Genomic DNA, 16,735 nt, shown 5'->3' on the forward strand with positions numbered 1-16,735 from the left:
ACTAGATGTTTCTCAACAGAGCTTACTGTCATTCATTCAGTATGACATTATTCTTTTAATCAAAAGGGAGAATCTAAATGGCTTCAGAAAGCCAAACAAAATATACTGGTTTCCTTGTTGAGCATTTCACTTCAAGATCTCTGTCCTACTTCCAAACTGCACACCCCTTCCCCCATATTTTACAATTGTGATAACTGGTGCCACAGAAATTTAATGACTCACTGGGTCATCTTGAAAATTAGTTCCCATGAGTAGCATTTGGTTGTAAACAAGGGAAGGCATGAGTGGTCATTTACAGCTCTACTGAGGAGCCAAACTCCTTCCTTCAGCAACTGTCACCTGGCAGCAGCCATTACATCCAGTTGCAGTAATGGAGGAAAGAGGAGAGAGGTAGGGCCGCGCCACCAATGCACCAAGATTTTGCCACTTCTTACCTTAAACTTTTCACCCCAACCTGTCAGTAGAGAAAAACAAAGAACTTGTAGACAAGTTTGCTTATTGCCTCCTCCATCCCTATCCATTTTACTTCTGTGTTGTGTCTGTTTAAAGTATAAGTATGAGAGTAGGGGCTTTCTTCTTTTTCTTCTTCAATAAAGTGATCTAAAGGCCACCCTTGAACTCTTTTTTGGCTGAAGCGAACAAACAAATATTACACCGAATATGAATCTTAATACATTATAGACCAGACTGTTGAGGAAAGATGAACTAATGTTTTAATTATGTATTAGGGCACTGAATCTCAGACAGAAGAGTCATAGAAACGATAAAGTTCAAGCAATTAAGATGTGGTAATAACTTCATCAGGCTATGAAATGAAACCACAAAGCTTCATTTGCCAATATTAATTAGCACACCACTTAATTTGTGTATATAGTCAGAAGGTCTCTATTTTCTCCTTTTGAAATGAAAGGCTTGCCTCAATATATGGCACAGTGGCATGTGTACAAGATTTGGGCTTTAGTTGATCTAAGGGGATACTTAAAAATAGGTCTGTAGGGCTAGTTACTGCAAACTGATCCTCAACTAGAGTGTTTGATTTTTCACTGGCAATTCAACCCATCGTGTTACTACTGAGTAGGAAACTGGCATTTCAATATAATACAGCAGGTACCAGATATTATTATCAGCATCTACATGCCTATGTACATTAACATGGTATTGTATGATTTAGTCAGGCACCCAACTCACAGATGAAAATGCAAACTTTCCAAACTATCCAAATAAACTTAACTGTGATTACATATTATGTAATATCAAGTGAATGGCTAAAAAAACTTTATCCCTTCTCTTTCAGGCTTCCCACAGGCATCTGGCTGGCCACTGTGAGAACAAGGTGGTGGGCTAGTTAGGCCAGTGGCCTGATCCAGCACGCTCTTCTTAAGAGCTGTTTCTATTACACTATCTCATATCAGCACCTACACTTACATTAAACACACAAGAATCTTCACTACTTTGAAAACATTTTCCAACCAAAACTCACTACCGACCAGGACACTGGGGTAACTCCTCACTTTCTACATCAAAATTCCCAGTTTTCCTAGCTAAAACCAAGCCTTGCAAACCAGATGCACCTCAAAAGGGTGTTGACACAATGATGAGAAAATAATTTTCTCCTCCCAAAATCTCACGAGGCAGTGAATGGAAATGAACACATCCAGAATTCATTTGTCCTGTAAACCGAGAGCTGGAAGGGCTCCTATAGACCAGGTTTGTTTAAGGGTAAATACATTCACCGCTTTACAGCACAAGCGTTCCTGGAATACCAAAATGATCAATACTGCTTTAGCTAACAGCGCTTCTTAAAAGAAAAAAAGTAAATCAACAGAACAAGAAGTCCATCCTTCTTATTTTATTGCTCTTCCTCGAAGAGCACGGCAGCCAACTTTTTAAAGGTACCCAGCAGTCCACCCACACATACTTCCAGAGACACCTTTTTGTGCTTCCTGTCAAGAGGGCAGGTTACATTAAAGACTTCCAAGGCAAAAAGAAGAAGAAAAGGTCTTGCTGCCGCCTCCCCGCTTCCATTTGCTTTTATCTTATTCAAAGTGAAGACCCACAGCACCTAAGAGAGACCTGTGTAACCTGCCCTATACGCCTCAGCCCGGCAAGGACACCTCCATTGCTCTCCAAACCACGCAAAGTTGCCTCCCTCCCACCAACCCACCTACCCAAAAAAGCTACAAGGGGTGGGGGACCCTTTAACGGATTTCTATCCCCCCCCTTTTTTTTTAAAGGAAGCGAGGGAAACGTGTTTGTTGACAGCTCCCGCGCGGCGGAGGCGGTTACGCCAGTCAGGCAGCCTCTCGGCGAGGGTGAGCCCAGCCAGAGAGGGCCGGGCGCCCCTTCATGCCACCCCGCCAGCCCCGAGCGCCCCTCCTCAGGCCGCGCCGCCTCCCTCAGCGCGGCGCCGGCAGCCCCTTCCGAGCGGCGGCGCCCTCCCCTTCCCGTCCCTTTACCTTGCGGACCCCCTTGTAGATGTAGAAGTAGAGCTCCCGGCCCACATTGAAGCAGAGCCGGTCGCCGTTGCCGCTCTGGTCGTTGACGTTGACGAAGGAGACGCGGACGGGGTTGGAGCCCTGCGAGTTGAAGGGCACCCTGTTGGGCCGGCTGTACTCCGAGTGGCTCAGCAGCTTGTACAGCCCCTCGCGGGTGGTAAACTGGGTCTTAATCTCGTTCATCTCCTTCCCTCCTCCCTCCGCCGCCATCTTGGAAAGGAGCATTCATCCTGCCCCAGTGCCCGGATGTTGAGGCCAGCGCGCAGGCGCCGCCGCCGCCGCCGCCAAGAAAGGGGGAAAGCTCGCTTCCCCTGCCCGAAAGCAAAAGGGAAGGGAAGCCCGTGGAACGTTCACGCCGCGATGTGGGCGGGGCCTCGGGCCTTTCCCTCCCCACCCCTTGTTTACCGCGGCGCTGCGCGTGCGCCTGCTGCGCCCCTTTGGGGATGCGATGAGGAGGGGCGAGGCAAAGCTTTCAGGTGGTAGGAAGGGGGGGAGAAGAGGGAGGAGCCTCCGGAGCGGAAGGGGGCGGAGAATGAGAGATGAGGAAGAAGCGAGGAGGGCAAAGGCTGGCTGGAGGCGTGCAAGGAGATAGGAAAGGGGCGGGGCGGCTGCTGTTAATTAAAGGGCAGGTGGCCTGCTGTTGTGTTTTTTTAAAAATTGTTCATATGGCTTTCGTAGATTTTATATATGGATATAGTTTTAATGATATCACTGTCTATTTAAAAAAAAACGATTTCCCCCCATCTTTTGAGGGGGTTCTTGTTTTCTCTCTCTCTCAAGCCGCATAATGCTCCTGCCAACCTAGCAGTTCGAAAGCACATCAAAGTGCAAGTAGATAAATAGGTATTGCTCCGGCGGGATGGTAAACGGCGTTTCCGTGTGCTGCTCTGGTTCGCCAGAAGTGGCTTAGTCATGACCCGGAAGCTGACCCGGCCAATAAAGCGAGATGAGCGCCACAACCCCAGAGTCAGCCACGACTGGACCTAATGGTCAGGGGTCCCTTTACCTTTACCTTTAGTCCCATAATAATAATAACAATAATAATAATAATAATATAACTTTATTTATACCCCACCCTTCCCGGTTCAAAAACCAGGCTCAGGGCGGCTAACAACAAATTTAAAACACTTAATTGTAAAAGCAGCATAAAATACAGTATAAAAACATGAATAACAATAAAATTCAAAGTTCAGAAATCTATTTAGGGGAAATCCATCTAATAAGCATTAGATAATCACCAGGGCTAGCTGGCTGAATTAGTCCTACTTGGGCCAGCGAGGAGGCCAGGGGAAAATTAGCTGTGGGGTCTCAGAGCGGGTAATCTTCATAAAAGGGGAGGGAAGAGAAGGGAAATAAAAGATCAGGTTGAATTCAAATTAAAGGCCAGGCGGAATAGCTCTGTCTTACAGGCCTGATGGAAGGAGGTTAAATCCTGAAGGGCCCTAGTCTCATGGGACAGAGCGTTCCACCAGGTCAGAGCCATCACTGAAAAGGCCCTGGCCCTGGTGGAGGATAGTCTTCCTTAGGGCCCGGGACCTCTAAACTATGATTATTCATGGACCTTATGGTCCTCTGTGGGGCATACCAGGAGAGACGGTCCCGTAAATACGAGGGCCCTAAGCCATAAAGGGCTTAGGCGAAAAGGGAAAAGGCTTAAGGGGAAAAGGCGGAGTGTAAGTAAATAGATCATGATAATCTAGGGGAAAGCACTCTGCACATGCTCTTCATTGCTTAAGGAATGCGTATGATAGGCTTTTGTTTCTTCACTGTGTGGTTTGTATTGTTGCTTCCAGCAAAGGAGCTATTGGGGGGGGGCCCTAATTATATTAGAGGCTGCATCCACAGAAGTATAGTGTCTAGATCAATGGTAGTCATAAAAGGTAAAGGGACCCCTGACCATTAGGTCCAGTCGTGGCTGACTCTGGGGTTGCGGCGCTCATCTCGCTTTATTGGCCGAGGGAGCCGGCGTACAGCTTCCGAATCATGTGGCCAGCATGACTAAGCCGCTTCTGGCGAACCAGAGCAGCGCACGGAAATGCTGTTTACCTTCTCGCTGGAGCGGTACCTATTTATCTAGTTGCAATAAAGGAGATTCTGACTATACACAGGAGGAACTTTCTTATGGTGAGAGCTGTTCAACAGTGGAGTGGGGTCTCTTGGAAGGTGGTGAACTCTCCTTCATTGGAGGTTTTTAAGCAGAGGTTTCGATGGCCATTTGTCTTGGAGGTTTGAGTTGAGATTCCTGCATAGAAGAGGTTTGGACTAGACCTGGCATCCCCACCCTTTGGCCCTCCAGATGTTTTGGACTACAGTTCCCATCATCCCTGACCATTGGTCCTGTTAGCTAGGGATCATGGGAGTTGTAGGCCAAAACATCTGGAGGGCCGCAGGTTGGGGATGCCTGAACTTGACCATTGTGGTCCCTATAAACGCTACAATTCTATACTTTACATGGTTCTTCTTCCACCCTTTTTTTAATCCTCACAATAGCAAGACCCCCCCCTCTCTCTCTCTGTGTGTGTGTGTGTGTGTGAGAGATAGAGAGCGAGAGCGAGAGTCTCCAGAAAAAGTGAGTGGGCTCCGTCCTTTAGCCCAAAATGATATTGACCCCTTTGAAGGCTGATAGGAATGTGCAGGGGGTAGATAAAGATCTGGGGGCAGGAAAAGGGGTGGGGGAGGTTATATGCTAAGATCTGTAAGCCTCAGAAATAATAAGAATGGGCATGTACAATTCCATTGAGGAACCTCTGTTGTTTAATAAAATGATTTCACAATCCACTGGATGTAAATTCTTACAGCTTACCACTGTTTCGGCCTTGAAAGGCTGATCTTTCTACTCTACAAATACTGTCCACTCACCTTCCCTTGTATGTTTTACCTTTTGAGTTTGTAAGCCTGATGTCAGGGCCTATGCTTTTTATCTCTTTGGTTTTTTTCATTTATGTGATCTGCTTTTGGAGATAATAGTCTAGAAAACAGGACAAAAATATATGAAAGAAATAGTGTCCTGAGTTTGGATGGTGCTTGGAATATTTCTAAGTCTGAATAGCTGTGGACATTTATATTATTATCTTGCAATAGCCTCCATTGTGGCTGCTGACTTGTGATTTCTGAAATGGGTACAAAGGTCTGTGGTGGTATTTGCAACATACTGCATGTCACATTCCAAGCCATTTGCTTTTTAGAACATCTATTACATGGCTGGACTTACAGATAATACAATGTGCTGTATCTGCAACGGCAATGAAAATTATCTCAAAAGAACCAATTCCAAAAAAACCAAGGAAAAACCACCTGTAAGCTTCCTTTCATAGCTTTTCATGAACCTTCAAACCAAAGCAAATTATTTTTGAAAGCTGGGCTAAATCATCGTGAATCCAGTTGTGACATGATCTGCTCTTATCTCAAGGAAACTGTCACTTTCAAGACCTAGTACATAAAGCACAATATCACCTTCATAGCTGCAAGTCTAGCTATGTAATAAAGATTACAGAATGTGAGTGCCTGGAATGCCGCATACAGCATGTTCGTGGCGGTGAGGGGGGCCAGACTTGTGTTTGTGCCTGTTTTTAAAATTACAAGTAAGACTGCAATCCTGACCCCGCTTACCTGGGTGAAATACAGTTTCTAATTTGCAGTTCTGTAGGAGGGAAGCAGCTTCTACTCGGCCTTCCAGATGTTTTTTGGGACTACAACTCCCATCATCCCTAGCTAACAGGACCAGTGGTCAGGGATGATGGGAGTTGTAGTCCCAAAACATCCAGAGGGCCAAGTTTGCCTGTGCCTGTTCTATAGCCAGCCGTTTGTGGTAACAAAGAAAGGCATGATTGACATCAAAGTATATAAAATACACATGTAAAGATAAGTTTTTGCTAGTATAGATAGAATAATAGATTTGTAGGATTAGAAGGGACCACAAGTCTCATGCTCTGCTGACTCAGCTATGAAATGGACGCTAGTCTGTGAAAGCTTATGCCTTGATAAAATTGCTCGGTCTGTAAGGTGCTACAAAATTCATTGCTGTTTTTGCTGCAACAGACTAATACAACTAACCTCCTAGAAGCTGCCTGAGGTTGTTGTCCTGTGCCCAACCCTATGTTGTTCAACCCTGCTGAACATAGTGTATTAACAAGCATGTGATTGCACAGCAACCTTGTTATAATCTGAAACCGGCAATCCTAAGTAGCAATTTGTTTGAAAGCATTTGTTTCACTAATTTCCCAAAGGAAGAGAAACTACCCAAGCAGACATAGCCTGGTAGCAAATTATGAGCTAGGCCCCTTGCAACTGTGGCATCACAGCAGCACGTTCCAGTGTTCCAAGGTACAGATTCCATATCACATTTTACAGCACGCATATAATAGATTATCCAAATAATAATAACTTTATAAATGTATCTAAATAGCAAATAATAAATGTTAATAGAATAAAACTATCAATAGAAAAATCAGGAATGCTGTAATGTTTCTGGTGTAGCATGAACATTTGCACATAATATTAGAATCTGAATGTATTACTTTAGCTCCCTCTGGTGAATTTGGTTCATGTTGCAAGACAAGAGAATTTACTCCCTCTTTCCGTTAACAAGAGAGACTCTGGACAAGACCCAACTCCTAGTTCCCTTACTGCAGCTTACCTCCCACTTTCTTTTGGTTTATACATGCAACAGCTGAGTGGTCTATATTTACTCCAGACTGTAGGTGTGTGTGGTGGAGGGGGGAAAACTATTTTATTATTGAACTCGGTGAGATTTCTGAATTATTAAAACCATGCTGCAGAAGAGATACAATAAGAACTTCCAGCACAGAGCCCTGAATGCTTGTTGCACTTTGCTGGTTGGTATAGTTAGTGATGTGAGGTGAGAATATTCTCTGCTAGAAAATGCTCTGGAGAATATTCTCCACAAAATGTACTGTATTTTTCGCTCTGTAGGACACATCTGACCATAGGACGCACCTTGTTTTAGAGGGGGAGAACAAGAAAAAAAAATCTCCCCCTCTCTGCTCAGCGCCCCTTCAGCGAAGTGGCAGGAGAGTCTTGCTCTCCTGGCTTCAGCAAAAGGAACCTGAAGCCTGCGGAGCACAGCAGGAACTCGCGCTGTGCTCCAAAGGCTTCAGGCAGCTATCCCTGAAGCCTGGAGAGTGAGAGGGGTCGGTGTGCACCGACCCCTTTCGCTTTCCAGGCTTCAGCGAAAGCGATGCATAGCCTCTGGAGCGCGGAGGGAGCGCTCCCTCTGTGCTTCGGAGGCTTCGTGTTGCTATCACTGAAGCCAAGGAGCCTGCATTCGCTCCATAGGACGCACACACATTTCCCCTTAATTTTTGGAGGGGGAAAAGTGCGTCCTATAGAGCGAAAAATACGGTAAATTCCGTGCCGTCTACACAGCTGCTTTAAATGGACACACCTCATTAATCGAGAATACTCTCGAGAATATTCTCCAGAAGATTATTCTTGAGAATTTAACATCACTAGCTGTGCCATAAATAGTCTTTAATGCTTTTGGAGAACAATGTTCCTGAACAGCCTTTGCTCCATGCACAAGCTGCATATCGTGATATAGTCCATTAAAGCACAGTCTCTAACATTTCATAGACGCAAAGGCTTGTAACACCTGCTAGTGTTATACCAAATCAACCGCCCAAGCTCAACCTATTTTATTTTTTCCACATCCATTGCCATACCTCCATGGGCAGTTAGATATGCACATTCCCTGGCTCTACCCATGTCTGCTTTAAATTATGATGTTATGTCCCCACTTTTGTATACTGTACCTAGTGATGTTAAATTCTGGAGAATAATCTTTTGGAGAATAGTCCCAAGAATATTCTCGATTAATGAGGTGTGTACATTTAACGCAGCTGTGTAGACGACACAGAATTTACAGTTTGTGGAGAATATTCTCCGGAGAATTTTCTAGCAGAGAATATTCTCACTTCACATCACTCGACAAAGCCACGCTCTTAGACTACTCTGCCATCGAACAACGGTTAGAATCCTGAGTGGTTCTTCTTATCCCAAGTTGCGTCCCTCCTAATCCCTTTGACAGCAGAAAAAGGAAGTCCATCATGCTGTGTGCCCACGGGGTGTTCATCATGGATTACTTTGAAGGGTTCATGCCTATCTGAGAATACTTGAAACAGGAAGCTGTCTTATACCTAATTGGACCAGTGGTCCTTCTATCTTAGTATTGTCACTTGAAAGGCTGTGGTTTTCCAGTGTTTCAAGCAGGTGTAGCCAGTTCCAGCCCCACCTGAAGAAACCAGAGTGAAATATACTCAGAGTCGAGAGTGGATTTCATGCTCTTTATTCAGCTCACAGTGGTGAGGAGGAATGAAAGTTTCCCCAGCTTTATATACATTATGTACACAATGGGCTGCATGTGATTGGCTAATTCCAGAATTCTCCTGTAGGCCAATCAGGTTGTGGATTCACTTCCATCTGGAGCTGGATTGGGTGGCTCCTGCAGACCAATCATACTGCTGCATTGTTCTAGGACCAATCAGACTGCTGCATTTTGGATCCTATTCAACTCAGTACATAACACCGAGACTGAACCTGGGACCTTTTGTATGCAGCTCACATGGTCTACCAATGAGCTACAGCCCTTCTTTGTACAGTACAGTGGACGCTTGGGTTGCAAACGTGATCCGCGCGGGACGCATGTTTGCAACCTGCAGCGTCCGCAACCCACAGCGCCGCATCTGCACATGTGTGGGTTGTGATTCGGTGCTTCTGCGCATGCGCAAAGCGTGATTTAGTGTTTCTGCTCATGTGCGAGCACTAAAACCCAGAAGTAACCCGTTCCGGTACTTCTGGGTTTCAGTGCGTCCGTAACCCGAAAACACACAACCTGAAGTGTCTGTAACCCAAGGTATGACTGTATCTCTTTTCCAAAACGGAGCTCAGAAAAGCAGGTCTGTTTCTTGCACATTTCACATGCAATGATCTGTACTGTTCTTTATAGATTCAACTTCCCCCTCCTTAATTCTGTATGCTTGGAGGGACGCAACTAATTCACCAAATGAAAGCAATGGAAAAGAGAGAGATGGAGAGAGAATCGACTGGAGTGGGTGTGATGGTTGCCTCTGGCAACACACGTGCCTGCCTATGAACTGCAGGCATGATGTACTCTGCCTTCTTCTCTGCGTGGGTAGGGTTGCAGCTTGCATTGATGAGGTACCATCTGCTAGTGGGGATGTGGAGCAGTGCAACATTCCTTTTCCTAACTCCAGTAGAACTATAGAGATGGCTTTATTTGCTGATGCTTTCAAAAGCACATGGGTCTCTGATGCCTGCCTTGGTCTGCTTGCCCTTTTTCATTGTCCTATAGAATTACCACTCAGCTTCCTTGGAGACTGCCTTCTAAGCTATATATTGCAGCTGGCTTGTATGTGAACACACACTACTGATGCTGCTGCCCATGTCCTCGACACCTGCAAGGGAGTGAGCTGCAAGGTCTAGCTGCATGCATTTCCTCAGTAGCTGCATGTGTTTCCTCAGTAGTTTGTTTGACATTTGTGGGCTTTGGTTTGAGCTTGGTTTGAGCTTGCCCATTTTTGCTGTAAATAATAATAATAATAATAATAATAATAATAATAATAATAATAATAAATAAATAATAAATCATATTAGTATCAATAATAATAATAATAATAATAATAATAATAATAATTAATTGAATTTATATACTGCCCTATATCTGGGGGTCTCAGGGCGGTTCACAGAATAAAATAAAGATATAAAACCAAAATGCATGATAAAAATCAAAACAATAACCCAATAGCCTTCCCCCCAAAGAACACATTTTAAAAGGACCTAGGATGTCAATCAGATCAACCAAAGACCTGGTTAAAAAGGAACGTTTTGCCTGGCACCTAAAGGTGCATAATGAAGGCATTATGTTGCGAGCTGCTTCGGGCGGCACAGTTTTGTGGAAGAGTAGCATACAGTGTGGTGTAGTGGTTAAGAGCGGTGGCCTCATAATCTGGTGTACCGGGTTCGCATCCCCCCTTTTCCACATGTGGCTGCTGGGTGACCTTGGGCTAGTCACACTTCTCTGAAGTCTCTCAGCCTCACTCACCTCACAGTGTGTTTGTTGTGGGGGAGGAAGGGAAAGGAGAATGTTAGCTGCTTTGAGACTCCTTAGGGTAGTGATAAAGCGTGATATCAAATCCAAACTCCTCTTCTTCCTCTTTTTCTTCTTCTTCTCCTTCTCCTTCTTCTTCAAATAAACAGATGGTGACAACGATAATGCCATACCACCACTGACTACATGATAACACTTTGGCCACATGGTCATGCGCTGCCAATAGGTAATTTTCAGGCCTGGGGCTGCCTGCTTGAGTGAAGGGTGGTGGGCAAGGAACATGAGATATACAGAAACTATTTTACAGTTTGCAGGTGTTGGTGCTGTGGGAACCAGTGTAGTGTAGTAGTACACAGTGTCAGACTTTGACTGGGGTTGTCAGGGTTGGATCTCAGCCATAAATCTTGGGCAAGGTTACCTATGTTCTCTTAACCTAATGTACTGCTGCACACTATCTGGTTTGGGCTTCCCTTTGGATGAGAGAGCACTCTAGACCAAAGGTGTGTGTTATAATCCTTGCTTTCCTAAGAAATATAGTGTACAACTAGCAGATGGAGGAAAACAGCAGGCACCTCTAGGAGGCAGCAGATCAGCTACCCAGAGAGAAACCAACATGACTCCAGAGAGGTTCCAGCCATCTGCCAAGTGCACATTCTCTCACAGTGAACACTAATCTTTCAACCATCAAATTTGTTATGTACTGAGTTGAATAGGATTCAGAATGCAGCAGTCTGATTGGTCCTAGAACAATAGGATTCAGAATGCAGCAGTCTGATTGGTCCTAGAACAATAGGGTCCAGAATGCAGCAGTCTGACTGGCCCACAGGAATCACCCAATCCAGCTCCAGGTGGAAGTGAATCCGCAACCAGATTGGCCTTCAAGTGAATCCCGGAATTAGCCAATCACGTGGGGCCCTTTGTGTAAATAATGTATATAAAGCAGACATTCTGGGGGAACGTCCATTCCTCCTCACCACTATGAGCTGAATAAAGAGCATGAAATCCACTCTCGACTCCAAGTATATTTCAAAATTCTTGTTTCTGAATGCACACCCGCCTTTTCTCATTAGCTAGCAGAGTGGATGGGTGTAGCCTTCCCCATGTTCTGATATTGTATCTAAACGCAAGGAAGTTTTCCAACTATTTCTTAACCACCAGTTAGCATGATCCCACCATTCTGGGTGAGATTGATAAGAGGCTGCAAGTCTCCGGGCTCCTTCAGGTAGCCTATAAGAATTAGAGGGAATGGTGACAGCAGCCATGAAATTAAAAGACACCTGCTTCTTGGGAGAAAAGCAATGACAAACCTAGACAGCATCTTAAAAAGCAGAGACATCACCTTGCCAACAAAGGTCCGTATAGTTAAAGCTTTGGTTTTCCCAGTAGTGATGTATGGAAGTGAGAGCTGGACCATAAGGAAGGCCAATCGCTGAAGAATTGATGCTTTTGAATTATGGTGCTGGAGGAGACTCTTGAGAGTCCCAAGGACTGCAAAAAGATGAAACCTCTCCATTCCTAAGGAAATCAGCGCTGAGTGCTCACTGGAAGGACAGATCCTGAAGCTGAGGCTCCAATACTTTGGCCACCTCATGAGAAGAGAAGACTCCCTGGAAAAGACCCTGATGTTGGGAAAGATGGAGGGCACAAGGAGAAGGGGACGACATGGTTGGACAGTGTTCTTGAAGCCACCAGCATGAGTTTGACCAAACTGTGGGAGGCAGTGGAAGACAGGAGTGCCTGGTGTGCTCTGGTCCATGGGGTCATGAAGAGTTGGACACAACTAAAGGACTAAACAACAACAACAATCAATTACAAATATTCAAAGGAAGGAGAAGAAACAAGTGAGGAATTTTGTTCCAAATAAATTCAGTGTCACCCCGAACCCTGTCTATGGTCAATTACTCCCAGGATGGGACCCATAGGAACCAACTCCTAGGGGCCAAGGGGTCTTTGCCTCTCCCCAGTAAAATATTTGAGGGCACCGGGCCCCTCCAAAGTTCATGGGCATTGCCATTCAAATGGTTTGAATGCAGTACTTGACCAGACCTGAAACTGAAAGTGTCTTACTTAGAAGAAGAAGCAAACACTTGGACCATGCTGCACTTCCCGCTGTAGCTACCACAGAACCTGAAACAAAACTGAAATAGTATACTTTATGAATGACTCATGGATTACATATCCACAGAAAGGCATGGGAACAGAATTCTAGGAACGTGAGGCGGATGAGGTGGGGACCAGATCTACCCTTTGCACTTTGGATCTCGGACACCGTCAGACTGTTACTATTTTTGGATAGAATTATAGTTGATTGGAACGTATTCTGCAACAAACCCATTTCCTCAAAAGATCTGTACCTTTTGTGATAAGGAAAGTGAAATTGATTATTATTATTTCTATTATTTGTTAAATTTGTATACCGCCCTATACCCGCAAGTCTCAGGGCGTTTCACAGGATAAAATCACAATATAAAAACATAAAATCAAAACAAAAACAACCCAATAACCACCCAAAACATTTTAAGTTATAGGATAACACTTGCCTATAACTTCTGATGGATAGAGTTGGAAACTCTTGTCTTCAGTGTCTTAAGAGGTGGTTATAGTTATAGTTCAATGTTATTGGTTAATATAGGTTAATGTTATAGATAGTAAAGGAGTTTATAGTAATGGAGATACACCTCTAGGAAATTTAGCAAAATAAAATCATAAAAGCTACCTTAATCTGCGTCCAGCTGTTGACTATGTAACTCCTGGGGTGTCTTTTGGTCTAAGGGAGCCACCCGCGTCCCCAATGGAGATCAGAGCAGTGTATATTCTCTCTATAGATTCTCCACCCGTGTGCCCTTCTGAGATGTTACTGGATGTTTTTGGCAGAACAGGGAGCAGATGCCTATTTTTAGGCAAAGTTATTTGGAAGAGAGCTTGCTTGCTTGTTGCCATAGATGACTTGATAACAGAGAATGAGAGGCTCTGATGGAACTGTAGAGGGGATGAACAGAATACAATGCAAATGGACCCTAGTTAATTATTCTGCTTTGGATTCTCCATCTCAACAAATGAAGAGATTGTTCACTATTAGACAATCCTAGCATCTTTCCTGTATCCTTTCTAAGATGCATTTGAATATTCTGTGTGATTTAGTCAGAAATATTAAGGCTGTGCTGCAACCACAAGATTAATCCTCTATATGTAGCATTTGGAAACAGCCCAATCCGTGTCAGGCCTACTGTGTGATGCTCTGATTTTATTTGTTCTGTTTTGCCCTCATTGACTATAATGAGGAATCTAAAAAATAAACTTTGCTGGAATTTGCTGTCAAGGCAGCCTTTCTAGAGTAGATTAAGCCTGCCTGCTAAATTCCAGCCAGATTTAGCAAGGTTTTTTTTGTTTGTGCAGGAAACTTTCAAAGTGTGTTTGCTCGAATTTGATGCTAATTGCAGGCATAGCCAACCCTTCTGAGGGGATGAAGCCTCTTATACTTTGGAAAGATAGACAGGTCTCCCTTAATGACAAACTTTACCATGGGGGGGGGGGGGGTGAAGGGATGGCCATAGGACATGCTGAATTTTTAAACTCTCAAATTCCAAAAATGTTGGGTTCTAAAAAGTTGAAACATGACTTGCGAACTCAAAAGCTATTTTGGTTAAATTAATATGAATTTGTTTTGCTTGCTAAATGAAATGTGTGTAAAATTGCATAGAAATTATTAAAAATGATTGCCGAGTACTTGCAATTTTATTATGTATTATTTCATATTATTATTTAGAATCTCCTGATATTTTCAGAAGGTAAACTTAAAATTCTTTGGTTTTCCTAAAGCAGTTTATGTGCTTCTTCATCAGACGTAGACTTACAAAGCTACATGTTGTCCAATCACAAAAAGAATAGCAGATTTGAATTCCTCACACCCCAAAACATATTTTTTAAGGACCCCCCCCCGAATAATTTTGCAAAAATTAGGTTTTGCTCCTGAAAATGACATGCCCTGGTGGGGCAGTGAGCATTCTGTGTGATGCTCTGTCAGTATGTTGGACACAACACCCAGCAACATGCTACCATGTTATTCCCTGTCAGCAGCAGGGGCTGGGAAATCAAAACGAGTAAGGCTGACTAAACATTGTTGCAGAAGGATGGCAGGCAGAATTGCTATTGTTGACAACATCCCCATGTGAAATCTAGATCCTCTAATAAGAGCTTGAGGCCTAATCTGCAGAGCCATACTGAAAACAGAACCTCTAGTATATTGCGTGCTCTGTGTGTGTGTGTGTTCCCATACCCTATTTTATTCCCGGAAATGTTGCAGACACCTTGGCTCCACATGCTTTCTTATTTTTGATGCTTTTTTGTCTGGCAGCTTTAAGTATATAGCACACAGTGCTGTGTCTGAGTGAATTTCAAAACGGTGTGCTTCCAAGGGCACAGCTTTTTGAGCTCCAGTTCTGGAGATGAGTATACTCTGTGGGCTGTTTCACACATGATGTATTTTTAAACACAGATACAGTAATGTAACTGCAGAACAGTTTCCTGCATGCAGACTCATCTAACCTTAACTAGTTCCCAGGTCCAGATGAATGGTGTGGGAAACTCAACACAATGGATTCAAAGACGATCCCAGCTTAGCACTCTACTTCGACAGTGGACTCCCTTGAAAGGTGGAGGCCTCTCCTTCACTGGAGGCTTTTAAGCAGAGGTTCTTGGAATCGTAAAGTTGGAGGGGACCCTAGGGATGATCTAGCAGGTGTTGTGGTACTTATCATGGCATACAAAAAGCACCACATTCAATTCCTGGGTTCTCTTAGTAGGGCTGGGAAACACTGCTTTCTGAAACCCTGGAGAGGCATCACCATTCAGTTTGGGGCTAGATGCTGCATACTGATCTGACATGATGTAATGTAGTTCCTAGGTCCCTTCCTAAATCTGAAAATATGAAGGATTTCCGGTGGGTAGCTGCTGTGTTAGTTTCAAACAGTTAAACCAGCAAAGGCTATTGTGGTTTATTCCATAACCAAGCTAAGTCATGAATGCTTGCCTTGTAGTGCAAGTGGGCTGTTAGAAATAATGTTATGTTTCTCTTTTAGTGCAATTTTATGTTGTGTTTGTGTGCATTACTGAACTTAGCTACTTAGTAAACTTGTGTATTCTGATCTGGGGAGATTCTGTCAAAAGCACGTGGTACCGGCTACCTTGAACTAGCCTATTGCCACAGGTACAGTGCAGGAGGCTATCAGATTGCTAGTGCTGAAGTAATATCCACCTGGCTCCTCCTGTATGTGGAATGGAAAAGGGAGGTGCATTGTTGTCCCATTGCCTCAGGCAGCAAAATGTATTGGGGTGGCCCTGTGTTCTCATCTTTTCATAGTGGTGTGGCAAATATGATTTGGTTCTCAGGGCTGAATCTCAGTCAAGGAAAGTGAGCGCAGGCAAGTGGCTCAGGAGTCTTTTGGGTCCCAGCAATGATAAAGCTGGAGCAAACACATGCCCATTTAGTCTAGTTCCACCAAGTCCCCCTTCCCCTCTGTGCCAGGATGGGGAAGAGGTCAGGAGTCTCCAAATTACTTTGAGTGTTATTTGCCACCAAGACATTTTGGCAACTGAGGCGAACCACAAAATGGTGGGGACCTCCCCACTAGGGAAAAAGGGATAGATGAAGATCTATCCATGATCTATCCATGAACAAGGGGGAGAATCAAATCAAGCTTGCCCAAACGTTAAAGGTAGGAATCGAAGGCCGTCGTGTGTGGGGAAGGGGCCCAATCTAAATATCGCCAGGTGGGTGCAGAGCCCAGGAGACCACACAGGGCAGCTCCCATTTCCTTCTTGAGAGACCAGCAGCACCTCCGATTTGCCCGGAGGCCACCGTAGAGACAGCTTTGGTAGAGCTCCCAAGCAGGCAGCAGATCCAGCCTCCAAAGAAGGTGCCGCTGCAGCCATCACTGGTACCACAGTGGAGGGTGATACGTCCCTTGAAGGCCAGATCTGTGGATTCTGCCACCTGAGGCAGTTGTCTCACTTGCCTCATGGGTGGGCTGGCTCCATTTGCCACAATAGCAGTTTTGAGGCACTGACAGATTCTGGCACAAGCCTTTGCGGATACGCACCCTCCGATGCAAATAGAGACGTCCCATTCCATCATAATTTTACTATTTATATCCCA

At 44.5% G+C, this 16,735-nt stretch overlaps 1 protein-coding gene and 1 long non-coding RNA gene across 2 annotated transcripts in view; both read right to left on the reverse strand.

Annotated features, from left to right (window-relative positions):
- WDR20 (WD repeat domain 20) overlaps positions 1-2,828 on the reverse strand; it is a 58,358-nt gene extending 55,530 nt beyond the window's left edge. The window contains exon 1 of the mRNA XM_081861721.1: positions 2,457-2,828. Coding sequence (XP_081717847.1) covers positions 2,457-2,720 — 264 coding nt within the window. The 5' untranslated portion in view covers positions 2,721-2,828. The remainder of the gene's footprint in view (positions 1-2,456) is intronic.
- Positions 2,829-8,780: 5,952 nt separating this feature from the next.
- LOC309345541 lies at positions 8,781-15,149 on the reverse strand. The gene is made up of 3 exons (XR_014158297.1): positions 14,858-15,149; positions 12,635-12,719; positions 8,781-10,029 (listed from the first exon to the last, which is right to left on the reverse strand). It is a non-coding gene; the product is annotated as an uncharacterized lncRNA (long non-coding RNA).
- Between the last annotated feature and the right edge of the window lie 1,586 nt (positions 15,150-16,735).

This window comes from Podarcis erhardii (genome assembly GCF_964252035.2).
Source record: "Podarcis erhardii genome assembly, chromosome: 1".
Classification (NCBI taxonomy): domain Eukaryota; kingdom Metazoa; phylum Chordata; class Lepidosauria; order Squamata; family Lacertidae; genus Podarcis; species Podarcis erhardii.